Source organism: Mustela nigripes, chromosome 13, assembly GCF_022355385.1.
Source record: "Mustela nigripes isolate SB6536 chromosome 13, MUSNIG.SB6536, whole genome shotgun sequence".
Classification (NCBI taxonomy): domain Eukaryota; kingdom Metazoa; phylum Chordata; class Mammalia; order Carnivora; family Mustelidae; genus Mustela; species Mustela nigripes.
In genome coordinates, this window is record NC_081569.1 from 55,795,782 (window position 1) to 55,821,871 (window position 26,090).

The following is a 26,090-nucleotide window of genomic DNA, read 5'->3' on the forward strand; positions in this document are numbered from 1 at the left end:
GTGTGAAACTACCCTGGCTGGAACCGAGGCAGGCTTGTAATTAGAGATTTGACTTCTTTTTTTTTTTTTTTTCCCATTTTCTTCTCATAATCTCAGCCATGTAACTCACATGGTTCAGATGGAGACTAGTACTACCCTTACAAACCCAGATCACGTGAAATAGGTGCCTTTATGATTTTTGGCATGTTCATTCTACAGAATTGGACTCCCCGAAGTCATCTGCCCCCTATTTTTAAGCCCCACTGAACTTTCCCTTCAGGAGATTTACAGCTGGGCAGCTACAGGGTATTCACCCCATGGACTGCCTATGTTGTTTCTGGAAGGCTCTTTTTTGATTTACTCAACCTGCCATAATGTCTGAAATATCATGGCAATTTCCAAAGTAGAAAGTCTTCAACTTCTCTTTATGTTAAGGTGCTTCATCTTAACAGTCTCCATAGGGCTTTTGGTTTTGGCCTTCCCTGGGACTAGACCCCTAACACTCTGAATATAATCTTCATGTCCTGCCTGGTACATGGTGCCGATGAGTTCAACCACTGCAGAGCCTCCAGCATTGTAAAAACGGACTGCACTGCAGACTGGCTTTTTTAGACTTCCCTCTGGAAACTGATCATTACCATACCCTGGACACAGCATCATTGAATCATTTGCTTACATCACATATCAAAACACTCAGCCCACTGTTGATATGCAGCTCTCAAATTTATTTTTTACTTGTGGTGATAAAGCTGTTGTTCCTAGCTTACATTAGAAAAACATGGAAAATCTTGTTATATTGTTGAAACTTACTGTGTAATAATATGAGAAAAGGAGTGTGAAATCAGAGTGTGAATTTCTTAAACATATGTTCTCATGAGTGCCTCTGAGCACTCCTATGGAAGGTGCTGGTCGTTTAGTAGGTAGTATCCCCCAGTGCCTGCCAAGCTATTGGGCACTCTATCTCTTGGCTTCCACTTAGCTCTTCTAATGTCCACGTATCACTGAACTTTCCTCTTCCCTCTCATGTATTACAACAATCAAGTAATGACCCGTTAAAAAGCAAAAAAAGTGCTAGGACAATTACCGGTTCCTACTGGACACACATTCTAATGATAACCAAAGTGCTTTTGGGGCTCCACATTAGCAAGTGTTTTTTAGAGCATGTAGCACAATCTTTTAAGTATCTTCAGCAGGGACAAACTTTGGGAATGGATCTGGCATTTGGAGATAGGCAAATATCAGGAGGTCTGATATTTGCAGGTGCTACAAGGTGACTAAGGTGTCTGGAAACAATTATTTTGCCACGTGTTGCAATCCAGTAATGAAAAAAAATTTTATTATATGTTTCTAGACTTGGTGGCCACCCTGTATTTTGGTTAAGAGATGAGCTGTGACTATGAAGTTGACTTGCTTGTGTGACTCGTAAAGTGGTTCTAAAGTGATACCTGAAGATAAGTTCTATTTTTAGTACAGGCAGGATCATTGAGGATCAGTGTACAAGCCCCACTCCTTCTCCAGGATGATTATTTTGGCCAAAAATAATTTGAGTGAATTAGTTCTTGTCTGCTGGCTGAAAAGGGCCATTTTGTTACTTTATTCTCATATTGAGGGAGTGTGTAGATTCTCTTTCCTTAAACTATTAGCCATTATTTTATACCCCCCTCTTCAAATGTAGGTTAACTACTAAGAGGCCAAAGACACTTAGATTTCCTCCCAGTCCATTCTATTACCTTCTTCCCTGGTGGTTATTAGTAAGTGATAAAATTCCTGAAAGACAGAGACTTTTTAGGGGAGGCAGAAGAGTGAAGGGTTAGATAAGTATAAACCAGCCAGTCCTTGAATACCAGAGAAGTGGCTCAACATGGGATTTTCAGTTAATTTAAAGAACAAAACAAAACTTTTTTTTTTTTTTTTTTAAATAATTTGAAAAGGGGGACTGATGTAGGACTGTAGTAATTCCAAAATTTCATCCTACAGCTTAGGGCACATTTTCTTTTCTTTTTTTTTCCTTTTCTTTTCTTCCTTTCTTTCTTTTTATTTTTAAAGATTTATTTATTTATTTGACAGAGAGAGAGATATCACAAGTAGGCAGGGAGGCAGGCAGAGAGAGAGGGGAAAGCAGGATCCCCGCTGAGCAGAGAGCCCAATCAATGCGGGGCTCCATCCCAGAACCCCGAGATCAGCCGAAGGCAGAGGCTTAACCCACTGAGCCACCCAGGCGCCCCAGCTTACGACACTTTTTCATAAAACCTCCCTTTCTCGGGTGGTAGTGGTAGAGTGAATGGAATTGCTTGTTTAGGTCTCTGGTTGAGTTCAAGTTTGAAGAATGATGAAAATTTTCCTTTATTTTTATTTTCTCTTTGTGTTTGGTATGTATTTTTATTGTCCAAGGATTGCACTTAATTCAGGATAACAGTATGAGGTCCTTTTCTCCTCTTATATCGTTGAAACTCAATAAGGAGGTTAAATTTTCCATTCCCTTTGGAAGGGAATTACACCTGCTGTGGAGCTGGAAGAATCACTTTTATAAAAGGCTAAAGAAATAGGGAGATGGAGCCCTGAAAAGAGAGTTATTGTCTGTTTCTTTTGCACAGTTTCATGGTGGGAGGAAACGTGTCAAACATTTTAAAAATGGCATTTGTGAGACATTAGTAAATCCTTTCCTTGGTTTGGTGAGGGTTGATTAAACATTTTTTTGGTCATGTTTTAAATTATAGAGATAGGACTTTAAGTAGCTAAGTGTTGTTAAACACTATTTGATGCTTAGTAATTTATCTGGTTTTAAAGTTGTTCCAACAAAATATTATTACAAGTTCCTACAGCAAACACTGTCAAAACCTCAGGGCTTTTTGGGATTCAAACAAGTAGTTAGGGGTGATCTAAACTTAGGCAGACTGTCTTGTGCTTCAGTGATCGGTTCCATCACGAAGAGGGTAGTTACACAGCACTCTGTGCACTTGACACATGCAAATGCTAAATACAGTAGCAGCATGAGGTCTCTGTCATTAACAGTAATTTATGTAATGAAAGCCACCTGGCTGTTTTTTATAATTAATTGCTTGTAAATAATAAATTTAAATATAATTTATAGTTTTCTAAATTTGATTACTATATAGGACCAACAACAAAACTAAAACAATTGGCAATTCCATAATTGAGTTCCGTGCCTTTTAAAAGGAGATATATATAAAAGTATAGACACACACACACACACACACACACATATATATATAGAAAGATATAAAGTATAGATATACATATACATATATATTTCCCTTTAGGAAATATTTTCACTAAGGAATATATTTATTTAAGTATATCAGGTGAAATGTCAGGTGAAAATATTTTTTGGAGGGGAATGGTAAGAATGTAATCAAGTCCTGCTAACCTTTCTTGAGCTATCATGCAAATTTTGAAATAGTCTCCCTGATTTATTTTTTATATTCTTATTTCAGTCAGCCTTGTGAAAGTATTTATGCACATAATTTGAGACACAGAAGAAAGTGTACCTACTTAACAATAATGTAATAAAACTGTTTTGAAAAAGAAGTTTTTTCCCTATTTTGTAAACTTCCAATTGTGTTTTGAAAATAAATTATATATGGGAGAAAAGTACTGAAGTATCTATGATGATACGTTATATGCTGTGGAGATAATAAGCAGCTTTGCTTAATAGGTTTACTAAGCACAGTATCCCTGATTCAAGAAGGTTTTGTATTTGTTTCCATGGCCACATACATTGGCTACCGAAGAATCATTTTTTTTCTGACTTATTGGAAAATACCAGTGATTTATGTGGCTTAAAAAGAAAGGGGCCTTTGGAGCCCTGTCCTCTGTACTTCTTATATTAAAAAAGGAAGGAGGACAGAGGAAGGAAGAGGATCGTTTATGACTTTATGTTTAATACTTCCCTCAGCAACTGTTTACTAACAGTGACATTCTCCTGGAACTTTATGAATGTGTTTTTTAAATTAATGTCTCTTTTCTAAATGCATTTCCACTAAATGCTGTATCCTTCAAATATCCATATTGTTATTTTGTGGTATAGCAGTGAAATTACTATCAATGACAATTTAGGAAATGTGTAGACACTTCTGTAAAGGATTAATAAGTTAAAGAAGAATTTGTAGCTTTGAGCTACAAACTTTCTAAAATAGATTCTCCTCCATATGTGACCAGCAGCATTGTTCCTTCACCATGATTTAGTAAACTTAAGATAAATCAGTGATGTTCTGTTAGCCAGTTAGGCTTATAAAAAAATTTTTAGGGTTGTTTTTGTTCTTTGTAGAAGTTCAACTAAATCATGAACATAGTTCTGTTATGTAGCAGCTTGCATGTTGCCTGCTTATGCGATAGAGAGGGTGAACTCAAGGTAGGACCTGCTCTAGCTTGGATTGTCTATAAGAAATAAAAATCATGGCTTCTGTGTGTGGTCAGGGTGTGACCACCATTCATCACCTCAGCAACAGACATCAGACTCGTTGATTGCTTGGTTTCCAAGGTCTAATAATCCCCCAAGAATTTAGAATGTTGTTGACTGTCCCCATTTACATCACTGAAGAAAGAAGCTTTGCAACAGGTGCAGCTGTATACTAATTGTAGGGTGTGCTTAATCTGTCCAGAAGAGAGAGTGACTCCAAATTTGGTATCTTAAAGAGTGGAGTGACCTTTTAAAGTCCCAGGATGAGAATTGCCAACAATTGCAACAGGCTAATTATACCCACAAGGAGTTGTGAAGAGCTTTTAAGTTTTCCTATACACCTAGGAGTTCAGTGAATGGCTTGAAGTCATTAACATATGACAGATGCACTCCCTTTTCAAGAGCTCCTATGATAAGTTTTGATTGTAGAAGTGGGAATTTGACCCCAGCTTATCACTTGCTTCATTAGCTTGCTTGAGGACAAGGACTTTTTTTTTGACATGAGTGTTATCTTACCCATGTTCCAGAATTCCATCCGCCTCCTTCTCTCTGCTGATAGGAAGTCACAGTGATAACCTTGATGCTGGTTCTTCCAAAGCATATTGTACATTGTGTGGTGTTACATATGTTTTATATATAAGTATATAGGATATAACATATTTCACCTATCATATATTTTATATAATATTATGACACTTTATCCAAGATGGGTATTTCAGAGTTTTGATTTATATTATTTTAGAGATACCGGCTTTATGTGATTTCTGTTCTTTTTTTTTATGGAAAATATACAAATTTATTTTTTGGCTTATTTAAAAAAAACAAAGTCTGACTTCTACATCTCCATGAAGTTGGCTTTTTTTGAGGTTGGTGAGAAGAGGGGAAAGAAGTTTGAGTTTTGTCCTGGGGGCCTCTGTACACATGTGGAAGAAAGTACAGTATGCTTCCCAAAGAATGAATGAACGATAGAGCCCCCCCCCCACGGGGGGATTTGGAAATGGGGCATGGAAGGACCTCATGCAGTAAACCCTGTGACTGCAGCACTTAGATGAAATTACTTTTTATTATCTGGTTGGAAAATAATCTAAAACAAGCCATATAGGATTAACGTTAAAAAGCCTCTGAGTAAAACCAGTTTGTGTAATCTAATTCTCTCTCACAGTATCTTTGTTATTTACCTGCTTAGGATGCCTGTTTCAGTTCTTTAATAGACTATCTAGACTTAAACTTTATTTTAAAATATTTTCTGTTAAATTAAAATCTCTGTTTACAGAAGTCACTATTCCCTTAACCTCTAAGAGTTATTCGTAGATTTTATATTCCCAACAGGCATAATCATATTTAGCTGTGTTCCTGTCAATTACCTGCAAGCTCTTTTTGTATAATTAGGGAATGGTTAATTTACTCTAAGTAAGGTTGCCACCTGTCTAGAGATTAACCCAAACAGTTTGGAAGTCCCAGAGAGACTTTTGAGTTTGGGTTTAAAGCAGTAGGAATTGATTTCTTAACTCTCTCCTGCCATTTTGGTGGCATTCTCTGGGTTAATCAGTAGTAATGGTGACAACAGGTGTTTTCTTGGTCCCTGTGTTTACTAGGTTGATAAACTATGTTGTTGAAATTATAGGTGTCTGCAGATCTGTGAACAGGAGGTATAATGCTTGGTATTCACTGAAAATGTGCTGGAAGGATCTTCTACACATTTCCATTGTATTTACTATTACCTGATCAGATTGTCTGATGGGTGGGAAGTGACATCCCTAAATGAGGATAGTTAGAGGGCAAGGATTGTGTTCAGTGGAATTACTATCATCTTATCGGTGTTTCAGGGAAATAAAATATGAAGAACATCAATCATATACTCCACAGAAGAATTTGGGGACATAATTTTATAATATTTAAAATATGCTGTGGGAAAAATTTAATAGTTTTTAATGAACATCCATTGCTTACAAGGTTTCTGTATAGTATGGAAAAATCAAATGCCTTCCTTCATGTGACCTAATGTGTAGGTGACTGGACTCCGTCCATGGCCTGGGTCCTCCTAAGATACAGGGGCCCATGATCATGACCAACTTCTTTGAGATTGATGTAGATTTCTTTTCTCTTTTTTCTTCCTTGCTTTCTAATTTGAAATTAAATCATTATATGCTATATAAATGTTAATTTTTATCATTGAAATATAATTCACATACCATAACTCCCTTTTAAATCTGTGCTTTAAAAATCACTACTATTAGTATATTCACAGGGTTGTGCAACCATCACCATTATCTTAATTCTAGAACATTCCATCAACCCCAAAAGAAACTAAATAGCCATTAGCAGTCACTTCCCATTTCCATTCCTTCTCCTACCAACCTGTGCAAACCACTAATCTGCAATCTCTCCATAGATTTTCCTATCTGAACATTTTATTTAGGTAGTATCATACAATATGACTGGCTTCTTTAACTTAGCATGATGTTTTTAAGGTTCATTGGTGTTGTTGAGTTCTTTTTTATTGTTGAATAATCCATTATATGACTATACCACATTTTGTTTATCCATTCATCATGACTTTATGGCTATTTGATGGTTTCCACTTTTTGACTGTTATGAATAACGTTTCTATGAACATTTGTGTGAAAGTTTTTGAGCTTTGTACTTTTATTTCTCCTGGGTAGACACCTAGGCGTCAAATATCTGAATAATATGGCTCACCATTTTGAGACCCTATCAAACTGTTTTCCAAGGGCCTTTTATATTCCTATCAGCACTGCTGAGATTCTGTTTTCTCAGCATCCTTGCCAACACTTGTGTATTGTCTTTTTGATTATAGCCATCCTAGTGACTGTGAAGTGATATCTCATTGTGGTTTTGATTTCCATTTCCTCAATGAGTAATGATGTTGAGAATGTTTTCATATGCTTATTGGTTATTATATATCTTCTTCAGAGAATTTTCTGTTCACATTCCTTGCTCCTTTAGTTTGTCTTTTTATTATTTTTGTTATTATTGAGTTGTAAGTGTGCTTTACATATTCTGGATACACATCCTTTATCAGATACATGATTTGCAAGTATTTTGTCCTTGTTTGTTGGTTCTCTTTTTATGTCCCTGTTAGTGTCCTTGTGCTGTTCTTTCAAAGGGATCTTACTTCAAGCAAGAAGAAAATAGAAAGAAATATAGAAATATTTGTAACCTTTAAGGAAAATACTATTGCTTTGTTATGAAGTTCTTTTTGTTTGACAAAGGTACTGTTTTGGTGAAGTTGTTTTCCTTCAAATAATATGTTAAATAGAAAAAAAAATTTGTCAGTCTCTTCAATATAACATAAAGATCATACATTTAATATTTTTCTTTTAAAGTTATGCACATAAATTAAGTGAGAATCTGATACAAATTATGTTTAGTAAAATGCTAAAAATTTTAAAAATTACAAAAATCAATACAAGTGTGAATTTCTAAGTAATACATAGTTGTAAAGAATCAGGGCCTTATCAACTTGAAATTTAAAAAAAAAAACTTGTCAGGTACGATTTATGGATTTATGAAATGTATTCTTTTATGTGAGCACTGGGAAGAGTATATGGCCTTTCCTGGTCCACAAGAGCCAGGCCTGCAGATCCAGACATGACAGGAGGTTTGACTTCCTAAGCCAGGAAGGTATGGCCCTGAGCAAGTCAATTCCTCTCTTGGAGCTCCAATTTGCCCTCATGGAGAGCAGGAGCCTCTGCTCTTCACAAGGGATGCTGTGAAGAGAAATGTGGGCCATTCCAAATGGTGGAAAAGCTTTTAAGAAAGATGTAGTGCCAAGGTAATGTCCTGCCAATCTGGAGGCTGGTGTTTTTGTAAAGCTGTGAAAGGAAACTTTTGACAGTCTCTGGGAAAGAAACTAAATGACAGTTTACCCCTTGTGCAGCTCTCTCTGTGACCACACTAGCTCTCTGACTTCTCAGAGCAGGGCGTGCACCCAAGAGCTGCTCTGGCTGACTAGTGTCTCTGGGTTCGGAAAGACTGAAAGCACTGCCGAAGGCATTTATAAGCAACATTTAGGCAACAGTTCACAAACTGTAATACAGGAAATTTTCAGCCAGCAAGAAGGTATTTGCATTAAAAACAAAACAGATGACACCTGCATCAAAGCACAGGGATAATTGCATGTTGAAATGATATTTGACTAAAACAAGGGGGCATGTAGAAAGCCACTTGGAATTGCAGGATTGTGGAGAAGCAGCTAATTGCTTGCTCCTCTTGTCACTTCTGCTTCTTTTAAGTGACTTAAGCAAGGTAGACTCTTAAATTGTGCCTTTATAAAGCTTTTCATTTGTGTAATGTGAAAATTATAAATGTGTGATTACCAGTCTCTCTATCCAGCCTCAGTTGTGTAGTGTATTGTCTCCTTTGGACAGTTAATGAAATGCTGGCTTTTGTGCGATTTATCCTGGGGAATAAGTGACTTTCTTTGACATCTCCTTTTGCCACACTTTCTTTGATTTGGATTGGTGCATATGTAACTGAATGAGGGGTGGGGGGTGGGTTTGTATTTATTTTTGCTTTGTGTGTATGGATAATAGGAATGTATGAAGTCTGGTTTTCATCTGATTCCATTTTGCATATACTGAGGTACCTGCTCCCTCCAACGACCACCCCCTCAAGAAAATTATGTCTCTAGAATTGGTGAGCTGTTTTTAAGAGAACTTATAAAATCTTTCTAAATGAAAAATCATTCCAGCAGTGTCTAATATTGGCAATTTTCCTCTGTCTGCTTTTAGAACTTATTGGCCAACCAGGTCAGACATTATTAAAGTTCAAGGGATCCGGTGGGAAAAGTAATGGTTTTGTGCTACTATGAATTTTAAATGTTGCCATTTTCGTGTGTTACAGCATCATCTGTTCTCACATGGCACTAAAAATGTATAGAAGTTTTAGACCAAATTCAGGGTCAAGGTTAGGAGAGTGATGATGCCTCTGACTCATTCTCCTAGAATTATGTTACCCAAATTATCTACATACCATTTTGTACCAGGATACTTTTTTTTCTAGTCATTTGAAAGAACTTACTGTAAGATTTTTTTTTCTTGTTCTCATAACTTCTTGGAAATTTATACAGATATGGTTGGAGAATCTTCTCTCACTGTACTGATAGGTATTCACTATATCAAAATAGTGGGGAGTGCTTCATTTCTGAGAATAACTGTGTTTGGTGCCTCACAAAAGCAGACTGGGGGAGGCTGAGTCTTGCACAACATATTTTTTTGGGAGTCCCCTCTCTGACACATGGGAGTGTTAACAGGGGCTTGCTAGCTATTTGCTGAATTATTGAATAAATGAACTGACAGCCTAACAGGGGTGGCTTTTAAATACGTAGTTATTTGATGTGCAAAATTACTGAATTTAATGAAATAAAGAGAGACCGAGATTTACACAAAATCATCATGGTTTAGGGGAATGCATCTAGGGATACCTGCTTCTCATGAAATGAAATGTCCATATCTCATAAAATCAGTTGCTTTTAAATTTTCTCAGTATTATTATTATCTTAGAAGAGGGGAAAAAAATGTGTTTTGAGAATCAAATACTTAATTCCTACAGCACTTGCCTGGCTCACTCAATATAGCATGTGACTTGACTCCAGGGCCATGAGTTCAAGCCCCCTGTTGGGCATGGACCCTACTTAAAAAATAACAATAAAAAAAATTTTTTTTAAACCTTGATTAAAAAAATACTTAATTCTCAAATATAGTAAGTATTATACTATTCTCTGATAAGAGGGTTATGTCCTGAACCGAATAGAGAGAATCCTTTGCCTTTTGTCAGATGAATAACAAGTCATTTAATTGGTGGCATTTCCAATAAATAATAACTTCTATTGCTCACCAGTGGTGTTTGAGAAATGAAATTCATTGTAATAATGATTGGAGAGTGCTCTCAAAGGAATATCATACAGCAAGAGTTTTAAATGGTTTGGGTCTATTAAACCAAACTTAGGAGAATCAAGGCAGCTTTGGAGCAGGGAGTTAATTTTTAGCCACATGCATTGCCAGTTATTAGAGCAGCTTCATTTATGATTGTTGAGTTTACTTGTAGAGTGCTGTGCTCATGGCAGAAGTTGTTGTTTTCCCCCAGTATCTGTTCTTCCCTTCCTTCATGTTGACAGGGTTCTTGATTTTAACCACGCATATAATTTCCTAGGACAGAGCCTCCCTCACAGCCTGCGTGGACATGGAACTGAGTCCTGGCTTTTATGAAGTACAGGCAAGTTTCAGGAACCTTCCTTAAAAGAGAGTCCCATGTCTCTTCTTCATATTCTTTCTCCTTCTTGCTGTCTAAGTGCCACTCCCTTAACCATAGGGGTGAGGGCGGCACCCTAGAGATGACGGAGAGTTGGGCTGGATGCTAGCCTGGATCCCAGGGATTCCTGGTGCAGAATTGCTATGCTGGAAGAAACAAATTTCTGTCTTGTTTAATCTATAGTTATTTTGGGTTTTCTCTCCCTTGAAGCTGAACCTCACCTACCTGATGTAAAGGTTGAGATGCTGTGTTTTACCAGACTGGATTCCTGAGGTATAAGGTCAAAGTATAGGTAGGTCAGACCAAGTTGCTCACCATATCCAGAGCTCTTTCAAAGTCCATGCCTTGCTGATTGCAGCTGAGGCAGGTAGCTTTTCAAGAAGGTTAGCTCTTAAAAGAGCTATGGAGGTATGCACATATTAAAGAATCAGAGGAGGGGACTTATTGCTTTAGATTGTCCTGTGAAAGGTTAGTATGTACAAGGTCTTGTGTTTAAATGTTGGTGATGTAAGGTTTAAAAGATATAAATGTAAAAAGAGCCCCTGCCTTAAAGAACTGAGTCTAATGAAAAAAAGCAAATGAAGAAAGGAAGACTACTTTAAATTAAAATTCATATGAGACTTATTTATGGACTCAGTAAATCCAGAAGTCTGAAGGGTTTCATGAGCTCTTAGACCAAAGCAATTCTACTGAGAGCTGTTGAACAGCAGTGCTAATGTCCCCAACAGCCAGTGAGAGAGCCATCCAGGTACATTTCTGAATGCTTAAAATTCAGATTTTTAAGAACACAGGCTTTCTCAGCTGGGTTTGTTTGCTTGCTTGTGTTTTGGTTTGAAGCCACATGGTTTGCGCTTTTTCTTCCTGGGACATTGTGTAATTGTCAGAATTCTGGTACAGGTCAGGCTTAATGTAGTCATTTTTAGAAACTCTCAGCTTATCCTCCTTCATATTTCTGTTTTAAAAGCAATTCCGAAGGAGAACACTTGCCTTTGCAGTGTCTCAGCTGTGTTTAACATTGGGCCAATGAGAGAACATAAAGAAAAACTGTCAGAAAAGGAAAATGAGTGTATGGGAAAATGTGAGAGCAGTATGCTATAGACTAACTTCATCTCATTGTCTGGAATGAAGATGACGCCACTCCCTTGGCCTTCAGGATGAGAGCCACGTCTTAGACATGGTGGAAAGGTGAACTGGGAGGATCTAGGTCTCCAGGACTTGAAGTCACAAGATTCAGTTTTTTTTTTTTTTTAATTCATTTGTCAGAGTGAGCACAGGCAGACAGAGTGGCAGGCAGAGGCAGAATGGAGAAGCAGGCTCCCGCTGAGCAAGGAGCTTGATGTGGGACTCGATCCCAGGATGCTGGGATCATGACCTGAGCTGAAGGCAGCAGCTTAACCAACTGAGCCACCCAGGCGTCCCACAAGATTCAGTTTTAAGAGGCTCAGTCTTTCAGGAACTAGATGCTTCTGTGTATGTTTTGGTAATTTTTCTGAGCCTGCATTTCCTAATCTGCATATAGTATGTTCGTCTTGCCCAGTTGATACCTAGTATTGTTTTAAGGCTGTGTACATGAAATTATAAAGTGTTATACTTATTGTTTTAGTTTATGGGGAAGAAAATTCATTTTTAAAAAATTAATTTTGTTCCACACTGCCCCCCCCCCCCTTTTAGAGGGACAGACTCCTTGGTGTTAGCTTTTCAAAAATGTGGAAAATGTGATATCTGATACAATATTTAGGAAAAGGTTTTGTTGGCTGACCTAGTAAGTTCAGGTTCAGGTGTGTTTTGTTTTGTTTTGCTTTGTTTTTCTTCAAGGGCTTTTAATAGAATTGCTTTGGTCCAAGAATTCATGATAAACTAAATGAAATCCTTCAGTCTGCTGGATTTAGTGAGACCATAAATTAGCCCCATGGTGAATGTATCTTTCTTTTTCCCTTTTCATTTGACACAATTCATTGAAATGATGACTACCTAGAAGTGGTTAGAATTTTATATGTGGGAAAGTTGAAGAGAAAAACTTTAGAAAATAAGGTGTTTGTTTCTTTCTTCATAGTATCACCCACGTTTGGTCCTTTTCAGTGTGCTTACCGATTTCAGTATATGTTACCTGATGTGTGTATCTTAAAACTGAGAGAGTTTATATTTAAGTGGATTTTTTCATCATTTTTACTGTCACTTGTAAGACTAAGCTGGGCATGATCCAATTTTCCTCAGGAGAATGGAGTAGGTTTGTAGGATGGGTGGGGACAAATGGACCTGCCTATAGATGTCCTCTACCCCTGTAACCGGTGTAGAACAAGTTGGGAGCAAACAGAGTAGGTGTTGTGAAGTAGAGAGAGGCATCTGTAGGGACCTCTGTCATGGGGAGCAGGACCTAATAGTGAGGCTGGCCCAGGAATGGGACTTAAGGTCCTGTTAAGAGCAAATTCTCAAGTAACCGTAATACTGGAGAGGTTTGTAAAGACAAGGTCCCCATTACACAAAAAATCTGGGAAGCAAATTTTACCTCAGTGGTCTGTGGGCTGAGTCTGAAGAAAGAAAAGCCGAAATTGCAGCAAATGGGACATAACCTCAGGTGCTAGAGTGTTTGGCTCAAGGTGCTCACATGCTTCCTCCTTGATGTTAGGGTGGGTCTGGAAGTCATGGATAGACCCCCAGATGAGGTCCTGTAGCTCTAGGAGGAACCAGGTAGGTACAGCAGGCACTTCCCCAGGTAGGTACTGTCTTAAGTTACCTTAGCGTTTGTGTCAGGGAAGGCAGTCTTTCTGGTTTCCTCTGATCTGGGAAGGGAGTACAAGGCTCTGGAGGTCATTTTGATGCTGAAAAGAGGATCTAAGCTTCTTATATCAAAATCAGGCTTTTCTAAATATTGTGATGCACAATTTGGCACAGCTTGTGCACTGGGCACATTGAGATTTGGGAAGAACCGTATACAATGTAAGTGGCGATTCTGTGGAATAAAGGGCATCTGCTGTTGTGTTTTTGGTTGGAAGGTGTTTTTTGCGAACATACATGAAACACAGTCATATTTTTGGGATATTGTATACATACCAAGGAAAAGTATATTTTCCTCTCTGAATTTTAATTTCTTATATAAATAAGATTAAAATCATAAAAAAAGAATAAAGAAAAATAAATCACCTGTAGCCTCTAACTCTTACACATTTTTTTCAATTATATCTTCTTTTATAGACCTTAAACATATGCTTACTTAAAGCTTAATTCTAAATATAGTATAAATATAACTTTACATATAATTTTTTTCACATCAATTTATAGCTAAAGGTAAATTCATTTAAAGCCACTAGTTGCACATTAACTTTACTGGGTTGATAAATTCACATCTGCAGAGTTAAACTTAATGGAGAAAAGCTGGAAGCTTGTGATAACAGGGTCCATTTTGTTGTTGTTGAAACTAGGTTGTTTTGCATTTAAGAGTCATGTGATGTTAGAGTACTGATTCTTGAAAGTAATTTTATTTCTTAGTTGCCATATTAAGAACATACGGTTTGAGGCCAAACTAGCTATATTCACATGATGGCTCTGTTAGTTTGGATAAGATACTTCATCTCTCCTCCTCAGTTTCTAAAAATACTACTACTTCTATTATTGTAGTGATGAGAAATAAAACAGAGCTTGATACCTAAGAAGCTATTCACCATCATTGTTATCTTTGTCATCATAATCACATGATCACCAAAATAGTAGGCATTTGTTGAGTATCTACTCTTTATTAGACTGATGGGGTTCAACAGAGATGGAAAAAAGTTACAAACAGGATCTTCTAACAGAAGTTAGTGTATAGGAAGCATAATTGTGTTGTGCATAATCATAGTGACTGAACTCCCTCACTGTTCATCTTCTAGTTTCTCTGAAGACATACAGAGAAGTAGGGAAGGCATTTACAGCCATTTAAAATGGGTTTTATTGGAATGAATGACATTAAGTGCTGAGATTAACTGCCAGAAGGATTTGATTGTGAATTAAGAATAAAAGTTTTGTGGTTAAGAGTTAAAATTTTGTGTTTAATAAGAGAAGAGCTTAATGGATTTTAAGGCATTCCATTTATTGTTTTAATATTCTCGGCATTTATTATTAAAGTGGGGGTGGTTGTGGACTAATTATAGTCCATATTATGATGATTATGATGTTTTAGAGAAGACTGAAAATCTACATTTTTTTCCAAGCTAATGCAGTAGGGAAAATATAGCATCTGAAGCTTCAAATAGTTTGCTTGACCTCATATGATCACTAGTGAGGCTATGTGAAAGCACCAAGTTTTCAGGAAGTTACTTTTATGCAAATTACTGCATTTTTCTGTTAAATTCTTTTTTTTAAAATAAGGGGTTTTTTTTTAGATTTTATTTATTTATTCATGAGAGACAGAGAAAGAGAGAGAGGCAGAGGGAGACGCAGGCTCCCCACTGAGCAGGGAGCTCAATGTGAGACTTGATCCCAGGACTCCGGGATCATGCCTGAGCCAAAGGCAGTCACTTAACCATCTGAGCCACCCACGCACACTTTTTGTTAAATTCTTAAATGAAAAGCATCAGTTTGGTAACTGGAGGTTGGAGTAAGAAATAAAAAACAAGGAAAGAATATGAAGTTATTAATACCATTATGTTAATATAACTGAAAATTTATTTAGGAAGAAAGTGGTAGAAATGATAGTGTGATTTTTATAAATTATAACAACTATAAAGTGAATTTGACCGGTCATTTTACTGAATCTATATAAGGTCTCTGTGACCTATTAAATTAGAAAGACTAGGAACGCAGAACACATGCTTCTGTACAGCAAAAGAATAAGACAATGTTTAGATGATCTTAAACAATATCCTAAACTTTTTTTTAATCCTGTGAAACAGTTACAAAAGCAATTATGTTTATTAGATATAGACTAGTAGCTTTATGGTCACAGAATTTTAGCCTCAGGATGTTCATGTATTCATTTATGATGATACAGATTTGGTAGAATGATTTGGTAAATTTTTAAGAAAAATACTTGAGAAAGAAAAATTAATTTATTTGGTTTTGATAAGCAGTTATCTTAAGAAAATTATTTGAAGTGGATCAGAATCAGTAATGTTTTTAGCAGTGGATATTACTGAAGAAAATTTAGCATTGTTATTTGGTGTTATTTTAGGTCCAAGTCTTTTGGAAAACCAGATTGATATGGTGGTATAGAAAGATAACAATTATTGGTTAGTGGTAATAGTTGCCTCATCCCATTCATGGTAATAATATCATAGATTGCCTACTGAATTATGCTGAGTGTTGTCAGAGAAGTGATTTTGTCACCGTAATAAAAATTGATACTGTTGTTTTTTGATATCTCATTTTGTATTTTGAAGCCTTTTGACAAATGCCCTTCAGAATCTACCCTCATTTTTTTTTAAAGATTTATTTTATTTATTTGACAGAGATCACAAGTAGGCAGAGAGGCAGGCAGAGAGATGGGGAGAAGCAGGCTTTCTGCTGAGCAGAGAGCCTGATGCAGGGCTCGATCCCAGGAATCCAGGACCACTACTGTAGCCGAAAGGAGAGGCTCCAACCTACTAAGCCACCCAGGCACCCCAGAATCTACCCTCATTTTAAGTAAAAGGCTTACCTTTATTTTCCACAACATCGGCCACCATATTAAAATTAAGAATCTAAAGAGCCAAACTAATCATTTAATTTGAAGTTGCTACAAAGAAGTGGGGCCCCTTTTAGTTCCTCATGGCCACTTGTCTCTTTTCCTGGGATAATTTAATTCAAGTGAAGTCAGAGATCTCCTAAAAAACAACAAACAAACAAAAACAACAAACACCCCTCTTTTGACACTTGAATAATCGTTAGGTTGAATATTATTATAATTGCTTACATTTTTACATGTAAAAATACAAATTTTTAAAAATCAACTTTTCAAATAAAATTCTGGTGGCTCTTTTGTTAAACATCTGTCTTCAGTCTTGTATCAAAAAAATAAGGTAATTTGAGGGAGAATGGGATTTCAGCAGCGAAATAGTTGTGGTCTTAGACCCAAGAGGTGATTATTTAACCTCTACTGAGGGATGTGGTACCTTATAATCACAGGTGAATGAAAGGAGTTAATTATTTTCCTTCATGTTCTCACCCTGTGGTCTGATTGCTTTAAATGCTTAGAAGTCTTAATAAATAATTTAATCACTCTAGCTATTGACCTGGAATAGACCTGTTATGTTAGGCCCACAAAGAAATGTCCAGTGTCAACATGATTACAAGTAGTTATTATTAGGACTAAGACACAAGATAAAACTATACTTAAAAATTTTAGGGCTTTAAGCAGAGAGAAATTTAGTAAGTCTAAACCTTTAACTTGTAGAATTGATAAATATCCTAGAACTTTTAAGATGAAAATGGTTTCTAAAGTCATAAATCTTATGTACAGATGTTGTAAGACTTAGAAATATTAAGTTATTTTCACAATTAGGCTTTAAGCCTAATTTAAGAATAAAGACAATTGTTCCTATTGGTACCTCCTTGACAGTACAGCTTTTGATGCTCCCCATTATTTAGAAAATAACTGTGGAATACATAAAGATATCTACCAGAAATTTGTAGGAGAAAACTAGTATTCTGAAGGGCTGAAAAATGGTCCTAAGTCAGGGGAATGACACATTACCTGGTAAAATAATCACTGTCTATATTGTAGGGTCACATTTAAAATTTTGCGTCTGTGCTAGAAGAAAAGAACTGTCATAGGTGGAAAACTTCATAACTTTGATTTATTTTATTTATTTGACAGACAGAAATCACAAATAGGCAGAGAGGCAGGCAGAGAGAGAGAGAGGGGAAGCAGGCTCCCTGCTGAGCAGAGAACCTGATGCGGGGCTCGATCCCAGGACCCCGAGATCATGACCTGAGCCGAAGGCAGAGGCTTTAACCCACTGAGCCACCCAGGTGCCCCTAAATTAGACATTATTGAAGAGAGGGTTAGTGAACAGTAAATTAGACATTCTTGAAGAGAGGGTTAATGAACAGAAGAAAATACCCAAAATGTACACAGAGTAGCAAACAATAACAAAAAGGTGGAACATATTAAGAGAGAGTAAGAGATGGAGAATATTGTAAGGAGGCCTCAGTACACTTAATTTGGAGTCTCGGGAAGAGAGAGAGAGAGTGCTAAAGCAGTGTTTGAAGACATAATTATTAAGAATATTCTCCAGATGATGAATGATACCCAGCCACATAAGTCTAACAGATTCTAAACAAAAAGGGAAATAAATAGTATAGTTAAAAATCCTAAAAACTAAAGATAAAAAAGAATCCTGAACTAGGTAGAGAAATAAGACACATTATCATTGAATGAACCAAAATTTTACTTCACCTACACATATGTACTGGTGGATTTATTAAAAGACTGCTGTTCCATATGCAGGAGTGGAGAAGGAAGGAAGGGCAGTAATATGGCACATATGTTGGTATATCTGAATGAACAGAATATATAAAGCAATAGCAATGCCTTGTGACTTTAAGATATATGCAGAATTAAAACAATGCCCATAATATTTTATGTTGCAGGAGGGAAGAACTGTAGATAGTGTTGTGAAGTTTCTCTGTTTTCCTTGCAACAGTTAACCACTAATTATAAATCATGATCATTTGAGGAAGCATGTGATTTTGTATGACAATCATTAAAATAGCATAATTTTTTCAAAGATTTTATTTATTTATTTGACAGAAAGAGATCACAAGTAGGCAGAGAGGCAGGCAGAGAGAACGTGGTAAGCAGGCTTTCCACTGAGCAGAGAGCCCGATGTGGGGCTCGATCCCAAGACCCTGGGACCATGACCTGAGCCAAAGGCAGAGGCTTTAACCCACTGAGCCACCCAGGTGCCCCAAAATAGCATAATATGTAAAGAATATACAACTTCCAAATTGCCAGTGTTCAAATAATGAAGAATAAGTATTAAACCAATTGAAACTAAGACCAGAAAGGCGAGAAAGGGAATGTAAAGTAAGACAGTTAGCATTTAGCAAGGCAATTGACTTAATCCTAATGTATCAGTAATTACATTAAATATACATTGTTTAGCTATAATAATCACAACAATGTATCTGTGTAAAGATAAACATATCAATCAATGGAACAGGTTAGAAAGCCCCAAAATAGACCTTCAGATATTTGGTTTTCTCAAAGGCAATAGTGATAATTCAGTGGACACATGGGGTATGGTCAGTTAAATATTCGTATGAAAATAACAAAAACAAACTGCAGCTCCTATCTCCTATCAATGTAAAGATTTAATCCAAGATACATCATAGGACTCAATGTAAGAGCTAACCCTGTTCAGTTTCTAAAAGAAAATACATGAAAACATCTTTGTGATTGTAGGTAGGCACAGGTTTCTTAGAAGAGACACACAGAAAGTGTGAGTAATCAAATTAAAGAATTGGTGAATTTGGATTTCATCAAAATAAAAAACTTCTGCACTTCAAAAGATATATAAAGAAAATGAAAAGCCAAGCTATGGACTAAGCACTAAGCTAAGGACAATCAGCAATGGGGAATTTCCTTTAAAGTTGGTGGGAATTTAAAATTGTTACAAACACTTTAGAAATTGTTTGACAGTATCTTCTGATGCTAGAGATGTGCATGTCAGATGACCTAAAATTTCCTCCTACATTTATACTCATTAGAAATGAACGCATACATGGGACGCCTGGGTGGCTCAGTTGGTTAAGCGGCTGCCTTCGGCTCAGGTCATGATCCCAGCGTCCTGGGATCGAGTCCCATATCGGGCTCCTTGCTTGGCGGGGAGCCTGCTTCTCCCTCTGCCTCTGCCTGCCACTTGTCTGCCTGTGCTTTCTCTCGCTTCTCTCTCTATGACAAATAAATAAATAAAATCTTTAAAAAAAAAAAAAGAAATGAATGCCCACGTGGACTAGAGGTATGCAAGATTATTCATAGCAGCATTATTTTCATCAACAAAAGACTGAAAACAGTTCAGCTACCCATCAATACAATAGATAACTGTGGTATATACTTAGACAATAGAACACACTGTATAACAATGAGAAAGATTTAACTGCACTTAACATGGATGACTTTCATAGACATGTTGTCCCACGAAGGGGCCAGGTACAAAAGAGCACACTGCGTGGTTCTGTTAATGTAAGGCTTGCACACAGGCAGAGCATACCTAAACAACCTAGCAATACTTGTTTGGGTGGTAAAACTCTAAAGAAAAGTAAGAAAAGATGAACATAAAGATCAGGTTCATTTGTGAGAGGAAAAGGCTGGTGATCGAGAAGGGTGCTTTTGGGAATGTTAGCTTTGTTCTGTGTGTTTACCTAATGCTCTATGTGGTTTCGTATTTTTATATATTCATTAGCTATACATTTGTTCTGGGTTTTTTTTCCTCATTTTATCTCACAATAAAAATAGTTTGAAAAGAGTAATATGTTATGGCATAGATAAATGTTAATATCTTACATAATGAAGGCATGTGACAAAAAAGTAAGTTAAAAACCTAATTTTTAAAATGTTTATGTGTAAAAAAAAAGTTTATGTGTGCACAGACACACATGCACATATACACACTCACAGCCATCCCAGAGTAAAACACAGGAGGATATATGCCAGAATGCTAACAATGGACATCTCTGCACTTTTCACAGAATATATACTATTTTATAACTAGGAAACCCTTCATTAAATATTATTTAATAAAATTAACACCTGTAGAGTGTGTTGTCTTCTATAGAGAAGACTGGGTTATTTATACTGTGTTGTTCAGGGAAGGATTTAAAGCTACGTTACATACAGTAAATGGCATTTTGAGCAAAATACATATATGCAATCACATAGAGACACTTCAGTCAATGGTGTGGTTATTAACGAAATATACCTTAGCTACAGCGGGAATAATGGAAATTACCCAGCAATTTTTAAATCCTAGACTGTTTCTTAAAGTCAGTAGTTCCTTTAACTTTCAACATAAAAAAGAACAGCATTTTTATGTAGCTAGCTAAAGGAAAACTGCAATTTGATTTTTTCAAAAAAGGGACTATTGTCTAAGGTCACAGAATTTGCTCAAAATATCCATGAATTCAGTTTCCTATTAAGAAAGCAACAGTGCCTACCTTGCAGTGTTGTCTGGAGTGTAGTGTGATATCATATAAATGCTTAAGCAGGGTTATTAGTATACATGACATGTAGAACTGATTTCTGGGAACTGTTGGAAAAGAAGACTAGCCCTGAGATAAGAGTTTGGGTGTGGGAATTGGACCTGGGTTTTTATTGCCTCGCTCTACAAATAAGCAATTATGTGTATTATTTAACTTCTCTTCCTTCATTTCCACATCTTTAAAATAAGATAACAGGACTGACCTCAGAGGGTTGTTGTGGGGGTAAAACAAAGCGCCCGGTTCAATGTCTAGCCCCCCAAAAATATCCATATAAATGTTAGCTCTTGTGGTAGAGCTGTTTTATATGTAACTTCAGGTTACCAGCAAGATCAGTTAAGAGCCTGGGACAGTAACCACTTGTTTTTCATATATGTCACACCTATAGCCTTTCAAAATTTTTCCTTTTGATAATTGATTACTGTTAAGTCTAATGCTGCCATCTATATAGTCATTTATGGGAATATTTGCCATGGTTGGGCATAAACTATAGTCTGCAACCTTGGTATGAAGTTGAAAATTGGGAAGAGAGGTAATGGGGGTAGGTAGAGTGCATAAATATTTCTCTATTTCTTGCATTTAACTATTTTTCTCCTCCTGTCTGGTCCTCCCCACCCACCAGGATCAGAGTAACAGTAGTCTCTCTCCAGATTCTTTCCATTTTGAATTCTCTGTTTTTGGAAGAAAAAAAGGAAAAAAAAGTTTTTTTTTTTTTTTTTTTCCTACCAAGTCTTTCTCTCTTACTAAGTCTCATTTTCATTTTATGGGGTTGGGGGTAGGCTTTCTGTTTGACTTTGTGTGTAGGTGTATAGGAACGTGGGAGCCGGGGAGGGTAAATGCATTGCTGTCCTAGAAGACCTTCCTTGACCAGTACTCTGAATCATTAACCACATAGAGCCAGTGTTCCATTGTGTTCTTTCACAGACTTAGGGAGGCTGTACCTTGTAACCATGAGGTCTCTAAGTCTATTGCTTTGTAGGAGTATCCCGCTTCATCTCCCTTTAATTGGTTTACTGCTTTCTGAGCTCCAGAAATAATATTTATTTTACTCAGTGAATTTTGAGCTCAGTAAAGTATAGACATTTAAGCTTCCCAGATTCTGTAGCAAAAGGAGCTTGGAAAGTAAATGATGTATTTACCTTTTTATGGTCTTTTTTCAGAGGTAGGGTACTTGAAAGGGGAAGAACATAAAATGTGTAGTATCTTCTTCCTTCAGATTCTTTTTTTTTTTTTTTTAAGTCTCCACCTAGGAATGTGAGGACTTCCTCCTTATATGAAAGTTGAATTGCAACTAGGACAGTGCTGAGCTGTTTGTTCTTAGTCTCTATAGCACTCATGAAACCCTCTGATGTTCATTTTCTCTAATGTCCTTCACGTTACTTGAATATCTTAGCTGGGCAGATATGGGGACATGTTGAGTTAGATATTGAATGGGGAGCTAGTATATCACTTTTTCATACATCTGACATTTGAAGAGTCGCAGTATAAAATGAAAGTAAATAGTACCCCATCAATATTTAAAATCTGTGTGGAAAAATCATATACACCCCCCCCTCCAATTTATGATCTCTGGGCACATCAAGTTGGTGACACAGTGACAGAGGAACAATTTTAAGAAAGCCAAATATAGTAGCTGCCAGCTAAGAAGAGAATTAGAAAGGACAAAAATGGACAATCCTTTCCAAGTAGCGTATCCCATACATGTGCCATCATGATGGAGTACTTTTTCTCCTCCATCTATCACGTCTCCTATTTCCAGGACACATAGAAACCTGAGTGGGTTTATTTCTTCTTGAAGGTTCAAAAAAAAAAAGAAAAAGCATATATTATTACTCAGAAGTATGGAGCGTGGTCAGTTCAATTCATGTTGCTTGAGCAGTTCAACAATGTTCTCAAGGCCCTGGGATCTTTCCCCCTTCTGTGCTGCCATCCTTATCGTGTTGGCTCTGACCTCAGCTTGCTTACCCACCACTGTGGTATGACGGTTCCTGGGCTCTGTGTGACCATTCACACAACTTGTGCAAGGTTTTACATAGCCATTCTAGGGGTCCACTAGCTTGCTCTTCTTTTCTCAGAAAGCTACTGGGTGAGGTTCTTCATCTGGGAGGGTAGTATGGGGAAAAAGACAACTGATTTTTGAAGAGGTTTTAATAATATATCTTGGGCATTTGTGCAAAATGAGTGACTCTGTTTTTGAACATGTAGATCTAAAACACATACGTGCTAAGGGACACAGGTGGGCCCCAAAGCCAGTGTAGTCTTGAAATAGGTGAGGATTCAGGCTGTGATTTGCTTTACTAGATCCCTAAAAATGTTGGTACTTGACAGTGTTCTCATTTTGTATTTTTTGGCTGTACATACATGTTGAAAGTTTCCTCTAAGTCTGTTACTTCGTTTTTTCTTTTCTTTTCTTTTTTTATCTTGATGGCATATTTCGCCCTACCCATGACCTCGGGCAGTAGTGATGCTCAGTGAATACTGCCGACTAATTGTAATATTCCAGAGAAACTTCACAGTTATGCAGTGTCTTTTTCTCTCCCCCTCATTGGCTGAAAACCATATTGCTTGTGAACCTGGTGATTGTTTATACCAAAACTTCTGCACTCTCAGCCAAAATCAAATCAAACACTGGGAGGTGATGGAGGGAGAGGGGCAGACATGGTAAGCTCTTCAGAGCTATACTCTTGTAGACAGTGATTGCTCTAACCTCTTCTCGCCTCTTTCCTTTAATCTTAGAATTAGCACTCCAGAGTAAAGTAGCAAATGGTATACATTGGAGTCAATATCTTGCTTTCACTAATGCTTCTCTGCTCTTTGAGGTATGAGTCTTATTCAGAGCACTCTTCTATAAGCTTATTAGTGCATACACGAACAGAGTTTGGTTGGCAAATAACCTGGCAGAGGACATTCAGCTCTCTACAGCTTTGTCTAGTCAACCAAACACAAAGCATTTGGGACCCAGGTCTGTCTGTCCTTTATACTATTGTAGGTAAGTCATTTGCTCTCTTTATGTCTAGGCTGGCCAGTATTTACCTACTCCTGGAATCTTCTCTCTAACCCCATTGGCCCTTGAGAAAATGGGTTACTCCATAGACGTGATGCACAGTTTCTGCTGAATTGAATTCTGAGCAGTGTAAAGATAGTTTCCTGGCTAGAGACATTATCTCATCTTCCATTTTTACAGTACCCTCAGCTCCTGACCAGCTTCTCACTCAGAAACTATTTATTCCTGAACTTACTTCTCCAGCTGTCTTTTACTTCTCCCATTCTGGGTGTCCACGGTTACACTTTCGCTTTATTCACTTTAGGAATAAAATATCCTCCTTTGTCATTGGTCCCCAGCTTGCCCATTACAAACACATTTATTTCCATCATATTTTCTGACCCTTAGAGACTGACATTTTGTCTATCACTAAATGGCTAACCTAAATATGTTTTGCTGTATAATGAGGAGGGGGTGTATTTATTGTGCATAAATAATGTATTGACTTATTCAGTAGTTTATAAAGATGTAAGCTTAATTTTGCCATTTTTTTCTCAGAAGCCTTACTGGGGTATGTGATTTCATATGACGTTCAGGCAAGCCAGGAATAATAGGAAGATTTTATGTGTAAAATTGGCTCTTTCAAAGGTGGTTTCCATTTTTAAAGGGAAACTGAAAAAAAATTGGACCATAGCAAGTTTATAATTTTTTAATAATTTTGTATTCAGTGTTTTTGAGTTATTGAAGCAGTTCTTTAGTAATGGTTGGTTTTCCTTGCTAATCACATATTGTGTTTGTGGTTTTTTAACCTTTTTTTTGTAGTCTGATGAGAATGGCAAGGGTTTTGAAGCCTGATCTATGCTGGTATGGAGAGAATGGCAACACTGTGGCACTGAGTAAAGAAAGGTGGTGTCATTGTTTTTATTTCACACTCTCCAAATTACCTGTGATGAGTTTAAGAGGTTTCATTCACGCGTAGAAAAATTTTAATTATTCATAGTGCTTTGGTGTACCATAAAAGTCAAATTATTAACACTGTAATTTGTTCAGATAGCATTTAGTAGGAAAATATATCAGAAATAATTAATTGTTCTTAAGTTACGATAAGGTAGATATATCTACAGAGGGCAATCAGAAAGAGTAGCAGTAGGATACTGATTGCTTTTTAGAGAAAAAAAAAAATTCCGTTCTGTTAGTAAATGTTCACAATTGTGAGAGGCAAATTCCCACTGGGGAAGAGTGTTTTCCAGGTTGTTTGGCTGCCAGGTGTTTGACGTTGTGTAGAGTCTTGGATGCATAAGGCTTACGGCCGTCTTTGGGAATGACGTACCCCCAGGACCTCAGCTTTCTGCTGTTAAAGCTCCTATTTTCAAAGCCCGCTAGTGTCAGTAGGAACATTCCAGTGGTCTCTAGGTGCTACTTCTAGTGAAGACCATAGCTTTCCCCTCGACTCTGAGATAGCTACAGAAGAGGATACCTGTCTACTAACAAAATAAATTTAGAATGTTGCCAGTGAGTGAACCACATGTTCTCCACTGTTTATAGGATTTGACTCCTATCATTTATTAATGGAAATAAACCTTGCCTCCTTTTGGTCTGTTTTAACATAACTGCACGCTACAGACATGATTTATAATCATTCTAAAGGTAACGAAAGTCCAAGTTGTGTGATCGTTTGCTCCGAGACCATCCATATTTTTCCCTTTCCCTTTTTCTGTCTCCTTGACCTAGCAGCAGGAAGCCTTTGTTTGAGGTGTTCATCTGGAACAACTTTTCCACACTTGTTTTCATGTTCTGTTAGATTACAGGGCAGCAGGCCTACCTTTGAAGCTCCTTTCTCTTTTGTTTCTTTGCCGTGCACTCCAGTAATTAACTTTGTCCTTCTTTTATTTGTTCCAGTCAATCGCAGGCCACTCTGCTGAGCATCTTCTCCCAGGAGTACCAGGTTAGAAGTTTTCTCCTTTGTGAGGGTTGACAGGTGCCTAATTGAATGATGAATGTCCCTTTATTTCTTTGTAATTGAACTGCCAGCTCTCTGATTGGGTTGGAGGATGTTCTCCTTTCCACATCAAGCACCGCCTGCGTCTCAGTGGAGGCCTGCCAAGCCTACCCATCCATCTGTCTAATAACATCTAGCCTTTGCTTATTTGGTGGACCTGTAATAAATTATGCTAAACCATTATTATTCTGACAATAATAATTTCCCTGTGTTGCGTGGTTCTATGTGCTAAATGTTTGCTGACTTGCACTGTCAGTGCTGCTTTCCATTGCTGACAGAGATGA

At 37.1% G+C, this 26,090-nt stretch overlaps 1 protein-coding gene across 5 annotated transcripts in view; it reads left to right on the top strand.

The window, feature by feature from the left end:
• CDIN1 (CDAN1 interacting nuclease 1) overlaps window positions 1-26,090 on the top strand; it is a 203,824-nt gene that overhangs the window by 21,301 nt on the left and 156,433 nt on the right. For 3 of the 5 annotated variants that reach the window (XM_059372468.1, XM_059372470.1, XM_059372469.1), the window contains exon 2: window positions 25,707-25,752. The exons of the other annotated variants lie outside the window; for them this stretch is intronic. In XM_059372468.1, coding sequence (XP_059228451.1) covers window positions 25,707-25,752 — 46 coding nt within the window. The remainder of the gene's footprint in view (window positions 1-25,706; window positions 25,753-26,090) is intronic. 5 annotated transcript variants of the gene reach the window in all.